Source organism: Dama dama, chromosome 9, assembly GCF_033118175.1.
Source record: "Dama dama isolate Ldn47 chromosome 9, ASM3311817v1, whole genome shotgun sequence".
Lineage (NCBI taxonomy): Eukaryota > Metazoa > Chordata > Mammalia > Artiodactyla > Cervidae > Dama > Dama dama.
The window spans coordinates 34645110-34665521 of NC_083689.1; the positions used below are offsets into that span (position 1 = coordinate 34645110).

Sequence of the window (20412 nt, forward strand, 5' to 3'; positions counted from 1 at the left end):
ATGGAAAGAGACCCATCATTTTATATAACTACAGAACAACGAGAACACATTTGAAATACAAATACCTTCCAGGTTATGAAAAATTTCTAAAAGGAATCAAAATTAATATCCCAAGACAATTTTTTGAAATAAAACTTACAAGCTGATTTTAAAATCTGTTGCTAGAGAAATGACATAAGACTTGCTAAGAAAATTCTGAGGGGAAAAAACAAAAAACAAGTAAAAACAGCTACTCAGTGTCTAAATAAATTACAAGGCTACAATAATTTAAAATACAGTATTTGGTTAGAGAAACAGATAAGCAGCGAAGAGAGTGAGTCTAGGAACAATGGAGTGATTATTAATATACAGTGACATTTCAAATCAGTAGAGAAGGACAGACAACCCAACTATTCAAAAAAGGCATTAGAACAAGATGCATTTTGGAAAAACTAGAATAGTAAGACCAACCACACATATGTTTTAGAATAATCCTTAGCTGGAGTAACAGCTAACACTAAATCTCAGTGACATAACCAAATACTTATCTCCTGCTCATGTGAAGTTCACTCGGTGGCTGGACAGGGTTATGGGGATCTGTTCCATGCAACCAAGCAGGGACCCTGGCTGATATTCATAGAAACTTCACCATCTTGTAAATCTGTCTTGTAAGGTTGCCCAAGATGTTTAACATCTAGCTGGAAAACAAAGACAGAAATGTGGAGATTGCCTGGAAAGTTCTGTGGGGCAGGTGAAAATCATGTACCCACATTCTTCTGGCCAGCCTTTGCCAACTTCAAGGAGGCTGGGAAGTGTAATTTAGCCAGGTACCTAACTAAAAGAATAAATATATTAAGTGAACACTTCTGTGCCAGTTTCTAACATAGTATGTCATTCTGGTTACCAGGTGCCCTACCTAATAGAGCACACTCCCTCCTTCCCCAAGAGAGAAAACTCAAAATTCCATTCAGTTATCACAATCAGCTCAAAGGCCAAGGTCTCTGAATGATGTGTGGTTCTTTCCACCAGTTCTGGATATGGCCACTTGAGGTTCTAGTGACAGTTGCACTAACAACAAAGCTACAGAAATCTATTGCCACCAGACCCAGTTTACCATGGTAAAGCATGGACAGGAGGTTTGTGATGTAAACTGCCACCTGGTAAAGGGAATATGGGAGACACACAGAGGGCACTGCGTAGGATATCCTTCTGGCAGACATTGTGAGATCCCTCTTTTCTGGTAGTGGGCCACTTTCCTGATAGCAGCTTTTCTGTCTAGAAGGAACTACATATACGGTGTTCTTCATAGCTCTGAATCTACCTTTCTGGAGATTATTTGGTCCATTATTATATTTGAAATAGATGGGCATTTTGCCTTTCCTGGGAGCCTTTAGTTTTTGCAACTCATCTCTTCTCTAAGCAAGTTTGGGACCCCCCCAAACACTCAGAATGACAGAAAATTCAAAGGCTACCGAAATCCAGACTTTCAATTTCTTTGGCATTACAAAAAAGCAAACTACTATTTTTGAGGGAAAGGTATCTATTCACTTACATATGCTAATAGTATCCTTCAAAATTCTTTCCTAAATATAATTCTCAAGCCTGCCTTATTTTTTCCATTTGTCAACATGGCTTAAAGCTATCATGCTTATGAGGAAATGCCACATCTTTACTTAGGTCTGTGTGGACCCAGAAGTCTCAAGAGACATTTGTCCATTATCTCTTATTATTTGGGACTAGAAGTCATGGCTTTTTCATCTTTTTTTCTGCTTTCAAACTAACAGATTTTTGCTACATACCATTTTTCTTTTTTCCCCTACCACCCTGGTAAGTCCAGAGTAACAATCAACAGTCAATACCAGCATTTCATTCTCCAGCCTCTCTCTTTAGTATTAGGAAGTCAATAAACACGTCATCCACCTTTCAAGCAATTGCAAACGACCATTTAAAAAAATGTTTTGTCATTGCATGCACAAATCTCCAGTTTTATAGCTTTGGATATTAGTTTCCATCTTGACTGTAGAGTGGACCAATGCTAAGTATATTTTGGATTTTTGTCATAGGAACATTTTTTTCTAGCAACAGTTTCTGTATCAGAGTAATACTTGTACTATAAAAAAAAACTTCTCACTGGTTTTACACAAGGATGTTTGATAGAGGTTAACTTAAGTCCATTTGGCTTAAGTGGAGGGAAAGGTGGTAAGTATGATTTCCACAGTTATTGAGGTTCCCACATTGATAGTTATTTCTTCATCTTAAAAACAGGGTTCTCTACTGTCTCCCCAGGACTTGACACCTAACTGAGGGTCAAAAGAAGGGTGGAAGATAGACAATGACTTCATGGGGCAGACCTAGTAGTTTATATAATTTTCACTCATATTCCATGAATTAATTCTTGTCACATGTGCCCAGCCTAGCTTCAGGAGAAGCTGAGAAACACAAGTTCACTGTAACTAACTGGTTTGATTATTTAGCAGTTTGCCCATCAGGGTAAATTCCAGAGATATTAAAGTTGAAAGGTAAACCAAAATCCATAAAAGTACTAGAGGGAAATGTAGTATAATTATTTAGAGATGTCAAGAACTCTAAAGGCTATGGGAATTCCACGGGCCTACACTGGGCACTCAGGAGAAAGATCAGAGACAGAGCAAAAACTGTTCTTGATGGTGCAGGCCTGAAAGAGGAGAGCTTACTACTGAATCAAGGATACAAATACCTATAAGGAGTCTTCTTCATTACTGAGAAAAAAAGCCTTAAGCCACAATAAGGTCATCAAACATTGTTAATCAGAACACAGGTACAAAGACTTGCTGTGGCTCGGGGAAGTTTGTAAAAGGAAAAATATGAAAAACAAGAAACAACTCTGTATCCCTGGGAAGGGTCAAGGCGTCACCTAGATTTCCTAACTTGGGAAGGAACAAGAAACTCCACCATAGATACAATGAATGTTTAACTGTCAGAAGCAAAAGGGGCAGGATCACTGAGAAAGCCACAAACCCAAGATCCAGTCATGTTTAACTATGAAAACCACAGAAAAAAAAATTTATAGTATGAAAACTACAGAAAAACATTGAAGCTTCAAGAGCTCAAATGGTTTTTTTCATGAGTCCTTTTTGAGGAATCTGCTAGAAAATGAACTTTATCCAACAAAAGATGACTGAGAAAACTTCAGCAATTTAGCTTTAACATACTTAATTGCAAATCTAAGGCTAAAACAAAGGTGGGGATAAGGGTACAATAATATGTTATATAATAACACTCTATGTTATGTGTAGTATCTCCTAATGAAGTAAAAATAACAAAACTAAAAACTGGAAGAGAATGCAGATGGAAGGAGGAAAGTAGAATAAACCCATTAGCTGTGGCTTAGGCAGAAAGTGAAACTTAAGGGATGTCACTGAAAATGGATAATACAGATTGTAAATTAAAAAAAAACAAAAAACAGGACTAAAGGCATTAAAAAAAGGTAGAAGCATAAAATGGAAATACTGGCTTTTCTAAACATCAAATTTAGGAATCTCTTTTTTAAAAAAAGAACACAGCATACATTATGGACAGGAACAAAATGAATACAATAATTTCATGAGAGGATGAGAAGGTTGGATGGCATCAATGACTCAATGGACTTGAAAGTGAGCAAATTTCATGGACACAGTGAAGGACAGGGACGTCTAGAGTGCTGCAGTTCACAGGGTTGCAAAGAGTTGGACATGACTGAACAAAAATAGCATAAGACAATCTGAAAGAGTTGAAAGCAATCATATTCATCTTATTAACAACTGTGAAAGGGTTTAATTTGGTTATACAGAAACATTTTCAAGCTGGCTCATAAAGGCCCAACAAAATGCTCTTTTCAATAGACACATCTGAAACAGAATGCTTCAGAAAGACTAAAAATCAAAAGGATAGTCAAAGGTGTTTCAGACAAATGGAAACAAAGAAAACATGGACAGCAAAAGTGATACCAAAGTAGAAAGAAAGTAGTAGAGTAAGAGTTTCTAAATATGATCCCAAATGTAAATATAAAAATTAAGTAACAGTAAATAAAGAGGAACCACTACATCTGAATACATCAAATAAATGACAAACATGATGGAAACATGAACGACAAAAATCAAGTCAACTGACAATGTATGGGGCTATTTTTAATAAAACTACATACACATTTACCTTCTGACATAACAAGATTACTTCTAGGAACTTACTTCAAAGACACACCTCCAACAATATGAAAATACAGTTGGTTCATATTTTATTTGAAAGTGTTTGTAAAATATGACAAATAACCAAAGGCTCATACATGGTGGTGGTGGTGGTGTAGTCGCCAAGTCATGTCTGACTCTTGTGACCCCGTGGACTGGAGCCTGCGACTCCTCTGTCCATGGGATTCTCCAGGCAAGAATACTGAAGTGGGTTGCTATTTCCAAGTCTCATACATAAATGAGTGAATAAATAGATCCACTCAATGATGTGTGATGCCGTTTCTATTCTGTAATGGCTTAAACAAAAATAAACATTATCTAAGAGTCTAAAGTCTGACATGGGTCTCAGTGGGCTAACATCAGAGTGCCAGCAGGGCTGTATACCTCTTTAGAGGCTCTTGGGTAGGATCCTTTCCATGGCTCATTCAGGTTGTTAGCAGAATTCAGTTTTTTGAAGTGGCAGGCGTGATTCCCATTTTTTTCCTGGATGTAAATGGAAGGCTGCTAGAATCCACCAGCTTTCCTCAGGTCGTGATTCTTTCTCTGTCTTCAGAGAAAGCAACAGTGGATACAGTCCCTCTCACACAACTGGCCGTGCTCCTGGTGCTGTGTACTACATCCTTGATACTTTTTTGTACCTAGCAGTTTGAACCTCTTAATCCCCCTTCACCTATCTTGCCCCTACCCCACTTCTCTCCCCTGTGGTAACCACTAGCTTGTTCTCTATGTCTATTTCTATTTTGTTATATTCATTAGTTTTATTTTAAAGAAGGAAGACCTCTATGGGCAGATCTGTAGTGACTTCCAGACTATGTTGGGTTGGCCTTTGGTTTTTAACTAAAAATAAGACACATTTTTCATTTTCACCAAGAACTTTATTGAACAACATATTCACTATTTTGTTCCACTACTTTCTGGCGTTTTTCAGGCAACTTTGTCATTCCATCATCCCAAAACTTTCTCTCTTTTTGAGCAAAGAACTGTTCCAGGTGTTTTTTCAGTCTTCTAGAAAACTGAAGCTTTTTGCATTAAGAGAATTTTGTAAAGACTGAAATAACTGGACACGTGAAGGTGCAATGTCTGGTGAAAATGGTAGATGAATCAGAACTTCCCAGCCAGGCTTTAACAGTTTTTATCTGGTCATCAAAGAAGTATGCAGTCTTATGGTAACCTGATAGATTATGCATTTTCTGTTGACTAATTCCAGACACTATTCATTGAGTGATTTCAGTTGGTCTAACTGGGAGCAATACTTGTTGGAAATAATTATTTGGTTTTCCAGAAGGTGCTCATAAGAGAACTCCCTTCCAATCACACCACAAACACATCACCTTCTTTGGATAAAGTTTGGCCTTTGGTGTGGTTGGCGGTTCATTTTGCTTGCCCCAGGATCTCTTCTGTTCTACAATATTATACAGTACTCACTTTTCATTGTTTATCACAATTTGTTTTAAAAACAGAACATTTTCATTACTTTGAAGTAGAGAACTGCGTGCAGAAATACAGTCAAGGTTTTTTCACTTAACTTATGTGGAACCCAAACGTCAAAGAGATTAACTTGGCCAAGTTGGTGCAAATTATTTTCAACACTTCAGTTGGATATTTGGGTATGCTGGCTATCTCCTGTGTGGTAAAATACTGATTATTCTCAATTAATGTCTCAATTTGATCGCTATCACTTCAACTGGTCTACCTGAAGACCATGGAGGATTGTTCAGCAAAAAATCTCCAGCACAAAACTTTGTAAACCATTTTTGACATATTTGATCAGTCACAGAACCTTCTTCATACACTGCATGAATCTCTTTCGCATATCAGTTGTTTTAACCTTTCTTGAAATAATAAAGCATAATATGCCGAAAATGTTGCTATTTCCCCCCATCTTCAATATTAAAATGGCTACACAAAAATTCACCAATTTTGATAAGCTTTTTAATGCATGTTGATATGATAGCTGTCGCAATACAATCTAACAAAACTGTTTTGAATGATGTTAAAGACAACTAAGCATTAAGTAGAGCCATCTTATGGAAAAAAACAAAGAACTTTTGGAGCAACCCAACATTTTTAAATGATGAAAACAAGGATTATAAAAGCATCTAGAAAATGTCAACTTTTATGTAAGAAAGGGGAAATAAAATAACATACATATTTGTTAATCTGCAAATAAAAACACAGGAAGAATACACTAAGGACAAATGAGACTGATTAATCTACACGGGGAGGGAGGGGTTGGGATGAAAAGGAAATAAACAATTCGAACAGCAGAGATGCCACTTCTCTGAGTATACTGTTTTATGCAGCTCTAACACACAGAACAATATTAAGGTTTCACATACATAAAGAAAAAAATAAATATAATTATCAGGGATAGAGAAAATAATCCTTAAAATAAAATACAGTCAGAAATATTTGAACTAAAATGCAATTCAAATGAAGTACTATATGGAAGGAAGAAGAGTGGGGAAAAAAAAAAAACACTAACCCAGGTAAAGTTTTATTATTATTTAAAAAAAATGAGATACAATTCACATACAGTAATATGCATCCTTATAAAGCACACAATTCAGTGGATTTTTGTATATTCACAAAGTTGTGCAACCAACACTACAATATCCAATTCCAGAACACATCCAGTCCTTGAAGAAATGTCACATCCATTAACAGGCACTCCCTATTCCTCTCCCCCTCAGCCCTTCGCAGCCACTAATCTACTTTTGATCTCAATGCATTTACCTATTCTAGACATTTCACATAAACAGAACTCTATTTTGTGTATGTTTTCTATCATGATGTTTTCAAAATTCATCCATGTCACAATATGTATCAATACTTCCTTCTTTTTTAATGGCTCAATAATATGCCACTGCATGTATATATCATTTATCCAGTCATCAGCTGATGGGATATTTGGGTTCTTTCCTCTTTTTCTCTATTATGAATAATGCTCCCATGAACATGTGCATTCGTTTTTTTTCCCTTTAAATATGTTTTCAATTCTCTTGAGGGTACATAACTATGATTGGAAATGTGGGGTCATATTAGACTCCCACTATGCCTATATTAACATGCTTGATGGTATCCCCATGGGTCTTCAAGAGTCTATTTATGTTCATTATTTATTTTCCCTCTGTTCCTGTAACTGGATAATCTCAATTGATCAATTGTCAGCTTCACTCAATCCTTCCTAACTGCTCAAATGTACTGTCGAACGCTTCTGCTGAAATTTTTGTTTCAGTAATGTATTTTTCAATTCCTAAACTTTTTTCTTTCTTCTTTATAATTTCTATCTCATTACTGATATTCTCTATTTGGTAAGAATAGTTCTCAAACTTTCTCTTAGACCTTTAGATATTGTTTCCTTTTGTTCTTTGAACACATTTAAAATAGCCTATTTAAAGTTTTTGTCAAATAAATTCAAAGTTTGGGCCTATTTGGGACAGTTTCTATAGAAACTGCTTTTTCTCCTTGTACATGAGCCATACGCTGTGAATGTGTGACAACATTCTGTTGAAAACTAGACACTTTAAATAATAATATATGTTCCAACTCTAGAAATCAGGTATTCTCTTCTCCTTAGGGTTTGTTGTTGCTATTTTTTGTTGCTGTTTGTCTAGTGACTTTTCTTAACTATTTTTGTGAAATCTGTATTCTTTGTTGTATATGGTCACTAAAGTCTCTGCTTCATTGGCTTCAGTTCAGTTCAGTTCAGTCGCTCAGTCATGTCCGACTCTGCGACCCCATGAATCGTAGCATGCCAGGCCTCCCTGTCCATTACCAACTGCTGGAGTTTACTCAGACTCGTGTCCATCGAGTTGGTGATGCCATCTAGCCATCTCATCGTCTGTTGTCCCCTTCTCTTCCTGCCCCCAATCCCTCCCAGCATCAGGGTCTTTTCCAATGAGTCAACTCTTCACATGAGGTGGCCTAAGTATTGGAGTTTCAGCTTCAGCATCAGCCCCTCCAATGAACACCCAGGACTGATCTTTAGGATGGACTGGTTGGATCTCCTTGCAGTCCAAGGGACTCTCAAGAGTCTTCTCCAACACCACAGTTCAAAAGCATCAATTTTTTGGTGCTCAGCTTTCTTCACATTCCAACTCTCACATCCATACATGACCACTGGAAAAACCATAGCCTTGACTAGACAAACATTTGTTGGCAAAGTAATGTCTCTGCTTTTTAATATGCTATCTAGGTTGGTTATAACTTTCCTTCCAAGGAGTAAGCGTCTTTTAATTTCATGGCTGCAATCACCATCTGCAGTGATTTTGGAGCCCCAAAAATCATTTGCTTAGTGGTATGCTAATAACTGGACAGATTCCCTTAATGCCTGGAACTAATACTTCACTAACTTTGTTGAGAGCCTTTTGTTGGGATACACCTTCAACACTTGGCCAGGAAGTTGACATTTCCACACTAGCCATCACTTCCCGCTTATGTAGAGCTCCCAAAGTCAACCAGAAGTGAGGGTTTAGGGCCTTCTCAGCACTTTCCTGAACGTGCACATAATTCTGTCATTCATATGACTTTCTTAATTCCAGGAAATATGTCAAAACTTATCAAAGTTCCTAAGGATAGTGAATTTTCCAGATTTCCTTTTAAGCTGTTTGATTAACTTCTTGTCTTCCCCAACTGTTATTCACTGCCTTTGGAAGTTGTGATGTTAAACAATTGCCTCTAACTGATTTCAAAAAATGATCTCAGGAAAAAGGCTTTTCACACTGGGTAAGCTCTTAGCCAAGTTAGATAAAGAAAGAATTGCCATCGGGTCTTCCAGTGAACTACCTTACTGGTCAAATAAAGATAATTCTCAGGGAATGTGTTTTTGAAAAAGTTCCAACCTTTTTCTGGCGCCTCTAGTATCTGTCAGGCTGCAGGTTTTCATCATGATTGTGGGCTGCTGATTTTCAAGACACCATGGACTTGGGGAGTGGGGGATGAGAATAGAGCAAGTTAAAATGTCACAAAGATACTCTCTGTATCAAGTTTCAGCCATTTTTAATAAATAACAACCCTTAGTAAGCTTTTGGTTAATTCTGCAGTTCTGAAAACATCAATTCTGACACTATGGACAGCTTTCTCCACTGCTTTTAAAGAAGAAAGGTAATTTTTGGATGTCCTTAGTCAGCCATTTTTGCTAACAATATCCCAGATAACTTGCAGACTTAGTTTTGAAACCATATGCCCTCAGGCTAAAGAAAAAAGAACTTCAAACATAAATTAGTTTGACTAATAAACTTGTGTTTTGCAGAGGTATCAACCAGCAATTTTGAACTGAACTGTGTACTCTGGGGCTGAGAAAATAAATATATTGTGGAAACTAAGAAACCACCTTCCTCACTACTACAGAAAGGACTTACATGCCAAAAAAACACAGGAAACAACTTGAAGGGGCTTCCATTAACCAAAGTAAGCAGCATCCCTGGCCTATATCCACTAGATGCAACATCTTCCCCAGATGTGACATTCAAAATATCTCTAGACACTGCCAAATATACCTTGTTGGTACAAACTGCCCCAAGAGAATCACTGCAGACAAGATCATTAAAACAGCTACTAATGTTCTAGGAAATAGAGAAAAACATAAACATGATACAGAGACAAACAGAAATTATAGTAAAATCAATAACAATACACTACAGGGTTAAATGTAGAAGCAAAATGTATATAAACAATAGTACAAAAGCATGGGGAGAAACGTTAACATTTACTACAGTAAGGTGTTTGGACCATATGTAAAGTGGTATAAATACTACTTGAGATGTATACTGTAATAAATCTTATAATCCAATAATCGATAAAATGAATAAAAAATAGCCAATTAATAAAAAGTAATAGAAAAGGAGAAAAGAGAAGTATCCATGAGATAATACTGACATACATTTAAAAGCTCAATTAATAGGAGAAAATGTAAGATTTTCCCTTATTCTAAAAGGCCATCTAATAAGTGTAGAAAAACTGAAATTAAAAAAAAAAATCATAATTTAAACTACTATAGCAATAATTATTTCAGGTAAGAATTATGAATGAATGTTAAAACTAGTGCATGAAAGTTTCAAGACAGTTTCACACAGTCTCAAAGTATCTCCCCACAAGATAATTATTCATTACAAAGAGAAAATAGTAATCCTGCAGTGGAAAAACCATATAAATACCACTTAAAACAAGTAAGCAAAGTTACCACCACCAGTAAAGGCCCAGCCATATCAACATCATCACCTAACCTCAGATATGATGCAACAGGACAAATGCAACATTCCTGCCAGAAGTGCATAACTTGAATATGAAAATGTGAGTATTAGACAAGTCCAAATAAAAGGACACTGCAAAATATCTGATCTTCACTTTTGAAAAAGGTCGATGTCATGAAATCCTAAGAGACTGATGTACTGTTTTCAACCAAAGAGAGATTAACTGAATGTAAGGTGACCACTGGATGTAAGGCTTGATGCTGATTTTTCTGTTGCCGTAAAAAGACACTGGGACAATTGGCAAAATCTTAATATTTGATAACTGAACTGTGGTAATACAAAAGAACAGAGAATGACTTGTTTTTAGAGAGAGGCTACAAACAGGGTAGAGAAATAGAAATGATAAAAGGATGAGAGGAAGAGAGTAGATGGAGAGGGAGACAGGGGTAAAATGAGGAAAAGAGAGATGAAGGGATAAAGAGTACAAAAAAGGAAGGAGGGAGGGGAAAAGGAAGGAAAAAAGGAGGAGAGAGGGGAGTGTGAGAGCCAAAGATAACGTAGATACAGAAAAATTGTTAATACTGGGGGAATTCGGGTGACAGATGTTGTGTAGTAAAGAACCTGGTCTTGCCCAAAGAGAGAAACTGCCTTTGCCTTCAGCCTCACGGAGGCACTCGATGTCATACCTGATAGGAGTGTCCTTGTTTAGAGCAGGGGTTGGCTGCACTAAAAAAGACCTACCATGTCATTTAGGATGAGTCTTCGGGGTCATATGATATTATCAATCCATCTGAAACAATCACATGGGCAATCAACTGAGCATGTCTATCTATGAAAGATACAATAAAAATTTTGGACATTAAAACTGGAGTGAGCTTTTCAGATTGGCAACACTGTACACATTGATGCAAGGATGGCAATGCAACTTGAGGACAACAGAAACTTTGCTTTTAGAACCCTCACAGACTTTGCCCTATGCATTTCTTCCTTTGGCTGGTTATAATCTGTACTCTTTCCTTGTAATGAACTATCTGTTGTTGTTCAGTTGCTAAACTGTATAATGAACTGTAACTAGGAATATAATAGGTTTTAGTGAATTCTGCAAGCAAATTTTTGAATCTGACATTATTTGGGGAGCCCTCCCCTGCAATCTCCAAACCTGCAGTTCGTGTCAGAAGTGAGTAGTCTTGTGTGGCCTCTTTCCTCTAACTTTGTAGTCAAACCCTAACTCCTTGAAGTTGGGGTTAGAAGTGTTGGGTCAATGAATAGTGCTCTCAACCTCATGGTTTGGCTAAATCTGGGTAGGGATAGAAACATTATTTTTTAACTTTTTTGGTTACTTAGTTAACCAAGAACTTTAATTTCTCCCAGTAGCAAGAAGTCAAACATTTGAAGAGATTTTTAAAATTCTGTTTTCCTTTTAAATAACAGTACTATGAAATATAAAGCAGTCCCTTCTTCAGTGAATTATAACCTCTGCTTAGCTATAGTGAAAATGCTTCTGTAATCATATCTCCTTCAGAATTTGCTCTTGTAAATTCCAAACCTATGATTCCTCAAAAACTTGTTTCTATAAAAACACATGTCTAATGTTATGTTATACATTTGTGATTTGACAGAAATTTTATATTCAGTAAAACCAATTTTTGGTTGGTTGCAACATTTGAACATGAATGCTGCCCAAATAACTGAAACATAATTCAGAAATCCAAAATTTTCCTGGGAAACTATTTTAAACAGTCAAAAACTAAAAAATTACAAATAATTAAAGCTATAATAAAAACTAATATTTACTTATATAACTTGTTATTTGTATACCCACAATAAAAGTTATCATCTTAGTTTTGCTAACAAGAGTAACTCAGTAAAAAGAGTCTGTTTTAAATAGCTACACTTTCCTCATATTTTTCCATTATTATTTCAAATATCACTCAACATTTATTTTCAAAGTAAAGAAACACAGAGCTAACCTAGTGATATACACTTCATGATAAAACCAAATGAGAAAATCTGAGATAGCTATCATCTCAAAATTCTTTTATAGAGGGAGAGCAGTCTTCTAGACATATTTAAAATTAAGTATGTACTTGATCTACAGAAGCTTAAACATAACACGAACACACTTAAAAAAAGACAAAACCAACTCATTTCTATAACCCATTCAGAGACTTACTTAAATATATATTTAAATAATGAGCTAGTTTAAAAAATAAGAAGAAAATCAAATTTAGACAGAGAAATTAACAAAAATATAGTACTGATCAATCATCAAAGGTAATTTTTTTCCCCTGAAACACAGCAATTTTGGATTGCTGTTCTTTTCGCCGCCGGCTTGCTTCCCATGAAGGATGAAGAGGCAGCTGTGATTTCTGTTTTGTATTTTCAAATCCTCTTTGTGCTTTCTTATTAAACTGATTCTTGATCTGAGGTTCAATGTGCTGAAAATCTGCAGGAGAAAACAAAATTAATGAAAACTAAGTCTATACATAAATAGCATAGAAGACAAAAACATTTTATCTTCTCAAGCCAGTATTTAAGGAAGAAATTTAGTTTTACTTAAGTAGAATACCTCACACAAAAATAAAAAATCTAAGCCCTACTGGGAAGTTTGAAGTTGAAATACACATGGCTAGTGAGTTTTGGGACACACGCTTTCTAACCGTTGTCAATATGTCTGTTGCAGGCCTCCTAGTATATGCTGTTCTCTTTTTTTACATTGACATTAAGAAAGGAAACACAGTCCAGACAACACATAAGGAAACAAAATTTTAAAATTTTGTATTTTTAAAGGAATATGATTCATTGGCATATGATATCTCTGTGTGGAGCAATGCAGCCAGAAAATTCACATGTTTTAACTAAAATATTGAGTTCAACAGTGTTGATGGGTGAGCTATTTAAAGGGATATTAATTGATTCCACTCCCTTCTGTTACTGAACAAAAAATGTGACTGCAAAGTAACTGCTATATCTACTCAAATTTAAGACACTGTTCTTTTCGAACCATAAAGTTATCTACCAAATATGAGGGTGGCAATTTGTAATCTAGCTCTTACCTCTTTCATTATGAGAAACTTCTATTACATTATTTTGAACAAAGTACTGGGAGACAGACGGGCCTGGAAGGACTGAATCAACGCACATTTATAAGATCACAAAGACAAGGCAAAAAATTTAATACAGATTTATTAATCAGTCCTAGGGGTGCATAATTTCTCCACTGCTAGCTAGCGATCATTGTCAAGAAGACTTTTAAAGATCTTAAAAAGCAAATGTTATAATGTTATTGAAACAAGTGTACAATTGGGATAACACTCCCAAAAGATCACTGCACACAGACTCAAAACATCCCATATCTTGTACAAATCACATGTGCTCCAGAAGTCTGTTATAATACTCCAAGAGTACCTCTAGTGATAAAGAGTGGAGAACTAAAATGTTAAATGAAACCATTTCATGTAACCTAAAATTTGAATAAGATAGTATTTCTAAACTGATATGTATTTTAATAACTATATAAAGCATACTTGCATGTGCAAATAAATGGATAAATTAAATATCATAAATTTATAAGCTAAATAAAAACAAAAACACGTTCTACTTGGGTCTTCTCATTAGGAAGATGTGGGAATTTTTTAATTTGCAGCTATTCTGTATTTGTGAATATAAGGCCATGTATTTGCCAAACCTAGTACTTTAATACAGTGATTAAAATAACATAAAAATGTGGCATGGGTTTTACAGTTCTGTAGTAGATAGTAAGGAAACGATATTTAAGGCTGCAAGTGAGTATCCTATGTATATGTTAGGAAAGGTAAAACTGTTGCTAGTTAAAACTTGGGAAGCAGGCTACATGCTTATGGAACTGCAGCACAAGGTAAGTGTCTGGAAAGAATAAAAAGATTAGTGTACTGATGGATCTTTGGCAAAGTACTAAAAAGAAAAAGAGAACAGTTCAGGAAAGAACTGGCCAGTTCACAGGCAGATACAAAAGGGAAAAGAGGGTACAGATATTTGGCAATTTAAGGTTTAGAAAAGCATTTTGACTCCAAACTGTGAGAGATATGATTGAGAAAGATTTTAAGCAGTAAAGACCTACAGAGATTTAGCCCTGGAGCAGAGATAAGAGCAAAGGTATGGCTCTCTCATAAATGCAAAGAAGAGAAGCAGAAGGCAAAGGAGAAAAGGAAAGATATATCCATTAGAATGCAGAGTTCCAAAGAATAGCACGGAGATATAAGAAAACCTTCCTCAGTGATCCATGCAAAGAAATAGAGGAAAACAATAGAATGGAAAAGGCTAGAGATCTCTTCAAGAAAATTAGAGATACCAAGGGAACATTTCATGCAAAGATGGGATCAATAAAGGACAGAAACAGTATGGACCTAAGAGGAGCACAAGATATCAAAGTAGAGGTAGCAAGAATACATAGAAGAACTGTACAAAAAAGATCTTCATGACCCAGATAACCACAATGGTGTGATCATTCACCGAGAGCCAGACATCCTGGAATGCGAAGTCAAGTGGGCCTTAGAAAGCATCACTACGAACAAAGCTAGTGGAGGTGATGGAATTCCAACTGAGGTATTTCAAATCCTAAAAGATGATGCTGTAAAAATGCTGCACTCAATATGCCAGCAAATTTGGAAAACTCGGCAGTGGTCACAGGGCTGGAAAAGCTCAGTTTTCATTCTGATGCCAAAGAAAGACAATGCCAAAGAATGTTCAAACTACTGCACAATTGCACTTATCTCACATGCTAGTAAAGTAATGCTCAAAATTCTCCAAGCCAGGCTTCAGCAATATGTGAACCATGAACATCCAAATGTGCAAGCTGGTTTTAGAAAAGGCAGAGGAACCAGAGATCAAACTGCCAACATCCATCGGATCATCAAAAAACCAATAAATTCCAGAAAAAACATCTGCTTTATTGACTACACTAAAGCCTGACTGTGTGGATCACAACAAACTGTGGAAAATTCAATACCAGATCTCCTTGCCGGCCTTCTGAGAAATCTGTATGCAGATCAAGAAGCAACAGTTAGAAGTAGACATGGAACAACAGACTGGTTCCAAATCCGGAAAGGTGTACATCAAAGCTGTATACTATCACCCTGCTTATTTAACACATATGCAGAGTACATCATGTGAAATGCTGGGCTGGATGAAGCACAAGCTGGAACCAAGATTGCCTGGAAAAATACCAATAACCTCAGATATGCAGATGACATCATCCTTATGGCAGAAAGTGAAGAACTAAAAAGCCTCTTGATGAAAGTGAAAGAGGCGAGTGAAAAAGTTGGCTTAAAATTCAACATTCTGAGTGCCGAAGAATTGACACTTTTGAACTGTGGTGTTGGCAAAGACTCTTGAGAGTCCCTTGGACTGCAAGGAGATCTAGTCCATCCTAAAGGAAATCAGTCTTGAATATTCACTGGAAGGACTGTTGCTGAAGCTGAAACTCCAATACTTTGACCACCTGATGCAAAGAACTGACTCATTAGAAAAGACCCTGATGCTGGGAAAGACTGAAGGCGTGAGGAGAAGGGGATGACAGAGTATGAGATGGTTGGATGGTATTACCAACTCAATAGACATGAGTTTGAGTAAACTCCAGGAGTTGCTGATGGTCAGGGAGGCCTGGAGTGCTGCAGTCCATGGGGCCGCAAAGAGTTGGACTCTACTGAGTGACTGAACTGAACTGAAATCAAACAGACTCAATGTAACTGATAAGTTTTGTCTGTATCTTTCCTACTGGTAGAACAGAGAGTAAGAAAAAACACATAAAATAAAAAAACAAAAAACTATACTGATAATTACAAGATGCTCTATTTTCATTTCTGTGGGTACAGAATTTATTCAGACTACTAAGCAACCAGGTTTCCCTCGTCTCAGCAGTTAAGAATCAGGAGACACAGGTTCAATCCCTGGCTCGGGAAGATCCCCTGGAGAAGGAAACGGCAACCCACTCCAGTATTCTTGCCTGGGAAATCCCATGGAGAGAGGAGCCTGGCAGGCTACAGTCCATGGGGTCACAAAAGACTCAGACACAAAAGTCTCAAACACGACTTCATGACTAAATAACAAGTAAGCAACCAGAGTTTTTCTTCTTTCCTCTTTGGAAAAGCACTGCTCAACTGTATGTGGAAGTTAGGTAGTTATTAGTACATACCCAGGGTTTTGCTTCTTGGAACCTGTTCTCTGTGATTCCTAAAAGAAGAAAAACACCATTAGGATATTTAATATTGAAACAAATCCTCCGACTTTAAGAAGACAACATAATAAGAATGTTGATAAAACTCACTTTAAAAACTATCATGCTCCTTTACCTCCCCCACTAGAAACAATAAAAAAATTATGAAAACCCCATGTTTTAGCTATATCAAAGGTTTGTTAGATCCAGTATCACTATGGGCTTCCTAGGCGGCACTAATAAGGGTGGTAAAGAATCCACCTGCCGATGCAGGAGACGCAAGAAACATGGGTTTGATCCTTGGGTGGGGAAGATCCTCTGGAGTAGGGATCAGCAGCCCCTTTTAGCATTCTTGTCGCTGGAGAATCCCAGGGACAGGGGACACTGGTGGGCTACAGGCCATGGGGTCGCAGAGTCAGACATGGCTGAGCGACTGAGCAGAGGATCACCACAGAAACATGCAGGAATCTTTCTCTCAACGTCCTTATCGTGACTTCTGGCTACAGAATATCCTGTCTTGGTTACCTTGGATGCTTGAGAACTATCTAGACAAAGAATTTCAAAAATCTTCTTACTGGAGCAATGAATCACATGTAACAAAAATTAAGTTAACAATTTTGGAGAGAAGAAAGGGATAGCGGTGTGTAATTTTCAAGTGAGGAAAAAAAATAAATCTTTTGAAGGCAGAGTTGGGAGTTACAAGGACTAATTTAATAATTTTCAAGGCTTCAAAGATGGTTTATGTGTCTTTTCCATACTCTTACTTTCTGGGAAAATTTCAACATCACTTTTTTTCTGTTTTATTAAAAATTATGCCTCACCTATAAATTATAGAAAAAGCTTACTGAAGAAAATAGCTAACTATGATTTTTATTCTAAAATGTAAAGATATCACCTAACATTAGAATTACAAATGAATTTAAACCTATTGATTTACAACAAAACAGCTGCAAAAGGCAGTGATTACAGAAGGGATAAGGATGACCACCAAGTATAAACACCACCAAATAGAAAGCAGTCTGGAGATACTCGGAGTTAGGGCAAGCAAGCAGCCTTATATACTGAAACAGGAAAAGGTATAAAACAATTGTTTTACAATAATGCTCTAGGTCAACACGAGAAAAAACAAAACAAAACAAAAATTCACCACAGTCTTTTCAGAAAGTTCTGTTTAGAAACTGAGACACATGAGACATTTTCAAAAGTTTTCACCAAAGCTAACTCAAAAGTTTCAGAACTTTGATAAGTGAAGGAATAAACTTAAATTAGCTAGACGTTAAATCAGATAAATTACTTATCTATATTATCTCATTTTCTGGTGAGGCTGGAAGAATTTGGCATTATCATACGTGTATTTGTACATATTACTCCAATATAAAGCTGGAGAGAGCCAAGTCTAAACACAAATTCTGTACAAAATAGAATTATGCGTGAGAGAGAGCTGTCTCAATGTCAGGATGTGTAGATATTTCATACTTTTTGAAAATTAAGATTTAATAATTATTTCAGAATGAAAAAATACTCTTACCTTTCAAGGCTCTTAGATCCAGATAAAGAATGGAAAAACACTGATTCAAACCTCCTTGCCTCTGTACGTGGCTTGTTTTTATCATTTTGTAAATTTTGATGGGTTTTAGGTATATCTTCTTCAAGCAACAATTTTTTGGGGGGGTTTTGTTCCTTATCTGAAAAACGACAACTACTTTCCTTCTTCCGTGCCCGTTTGACTTTCCCAATGAAGAAGTCATCACCACTATCACTATCCTCAGACATGGAAGATTGTTTGTAAAACCTTTCTTCTGTGCTATCATCAAAATATTCCTTCTCTTCTTCGTGTAATTTTTCTCCATCACTGTCAACATCAAGTGAGCTACTGGACTCTTTCACTTTTTTGGTTTCACTTAATGCTTTCATTTTGGGGTCAGCAGGTATCTTCTGCAATGTTGAAAGAGTTGCAGAATCTTTTTCAGAAGGCTTTGACAGAGAATTTGGGATGTCCATTGCTTTGGGTCCATGATCCATCTTGGCTATTTTTTCTTTTGAATTATTTATCGGTTTCTTTGCCAATATTTTGGCTTCCTTCTCTTCTTGTTCACAGATAATAGTTCCTTCATGCTGTAACTTATTGGCATCATCATTTGAACACAAAGTGTCCTTGGAATGATTTTCTTTTGAAGCACTGTTTGATGACTTATCTTCAACAACATTTTGTCTTGCATCTTTAAAGGATTTGACAGCAGCTGCAAGAGAAACAGCACATGACTTGTTTCAGCACTGAAACAAATAATAAAAAACATCACTGCTTTAGTACCATATTTCTTAAATTATTTGGAAATACTTAACAAAATGATTGGAATTTAAATTACATATATATAATAAGTGAAAATTCACAAAGAACTCTATTAACTTTTAGAAAATCAGAACATTTATGAAATGCTCAGATATCCATTTTAAATCTCTAAAATTAAATTTATTCCTTCATGTATGATGTTAAGAACAGTAAAAACTTCACTAAATATAAATGAATAAAATGGCAACTTTAATTTCTATAGCAATAATGTATTAATACAATTGCAGGGTATTATAAATTGTGCTTTCAGGCATAAAAATAATTATCTTCTCATCTGTGAGAGAAGCATTTAGTTCTTTCATTGTATTCTTTTTTCCATTTATTTTTATTAGTTGGAGGCTAATTACTTTACAATATTGTAGTGGTTTTTGTCATACATTGACATAAATCAGCCATGAATTTACATGTATTCCCCATCCCGATCCCCCCTCCCACCTCCCTCTCCACCCGATCCCTCTGGGTCTTCCCAGTGCACCAGGCCCGAGCACTTGTCTCATGCATCCAGCCTGGGCTGGTGATCTGTTTCACCCTTGATAATATACATGTTTCGATGCTGTTCTCTCAAAACATTTCACCCTCGCCTTTTCCCACAGAGTCCAAAAGTCTGTTCTGTACATCTGTGTCTCTTTTTCTATTTTGCATATAGGGTTATCGTTACCATCTTATTTTATAATACACAAAGATAAATAAAAATTACGTGACTAATGGCAAAGTAAGTAATAATATGAATAACATCAATATTTAGAAAGGGCTTCCTTGGTGGCTCAGACGGTAAAAAAATCTGCCTGCAAGGCGGGAGACATGGGTTCGATCTCTGGGTTGAGAAGATCCTCTAGAGGAGGGCATGGCAACCCACTTCAGGATTCTTGCCTTGAGAATGCCCATGGACAGAGGAACCTGGCAGGCTACAGTCCATGGGGTTGGAGAGTTGGACACAACTGAGCGACTAAGCACAGCAAAATATTTAGAAAGTCAGTTGTATTTAATATTATCTTGAGTATTATCTATGTTAAGAATTTACAAAATTTAGGAATTCAGAAAAAATGCAGAATTTTCTAGATATAAAAAATTTTCAGGTAGTTTCCTACATTTGGAAGCATTTGAAAGGACATTTATAATATAAAAGATCCTCAAAAGTAAAAAAAAAAAAAAAAATAATGCAAGTAAATAAATGAATGGCCATTTATTTACTGAAAATGGCGTAAGTCATTTAATTCATACCTTTCAGCACATCTATTTTTTTCTTCAGAAGAGGGTGCACTGCTAGTCTAGCAACTGCTCTTTCAGCCGCAGTCGAATCAGGCTGCAAATTGAAATAATAAACACGTGGGAATAAAAACTAACACTACTAAGAAGTGAATAAAATGCAACTCATTATAATTTTTAAAAGAATTAGGGAACAGAAATTTGTTAATATTCTCACTAGATAACTCACCTATATAATGCATTCTAAAGATAACAAACTGAAAAAAATACTACTGTTCTTGACAGTTA

General features: G+C 36.2%; 1 protein-coding gene across 1 annotated transcript in view; it reads right to left on the reverse strand.

Annotated features, from left to right (window-relative positions):
• Positions 1-6281: 6281 nt before the first annotated feature.
• Positions 6282-20412, reverse strand: part of SRFBP1 (serum response factor binding protein 1) — a 65720-nt gene continuing 51589 nt past the window's right edge. The window contains exons 5-8 of the mRNA XM_061150922.1: positions 20140-20221; positions 18097-18808; positions 16548-16585; positions 6282-12821 (exon numbers count right to left, since the gene is read on the reverse strand). Of these exons, the coding sequence (XP_061006905.1) occupies positions 12637-12821; positions 16548-16585; positions 18097-18808; positions 20140-20221 (1017 nt within the window). The 3' untranslated portion in view covers positions 6282-12636. The remainder of the gene's footprint in view (positions 12822-16547; positions 16586-18096; positions 18809-20139; positions 20222-20412) is intronic.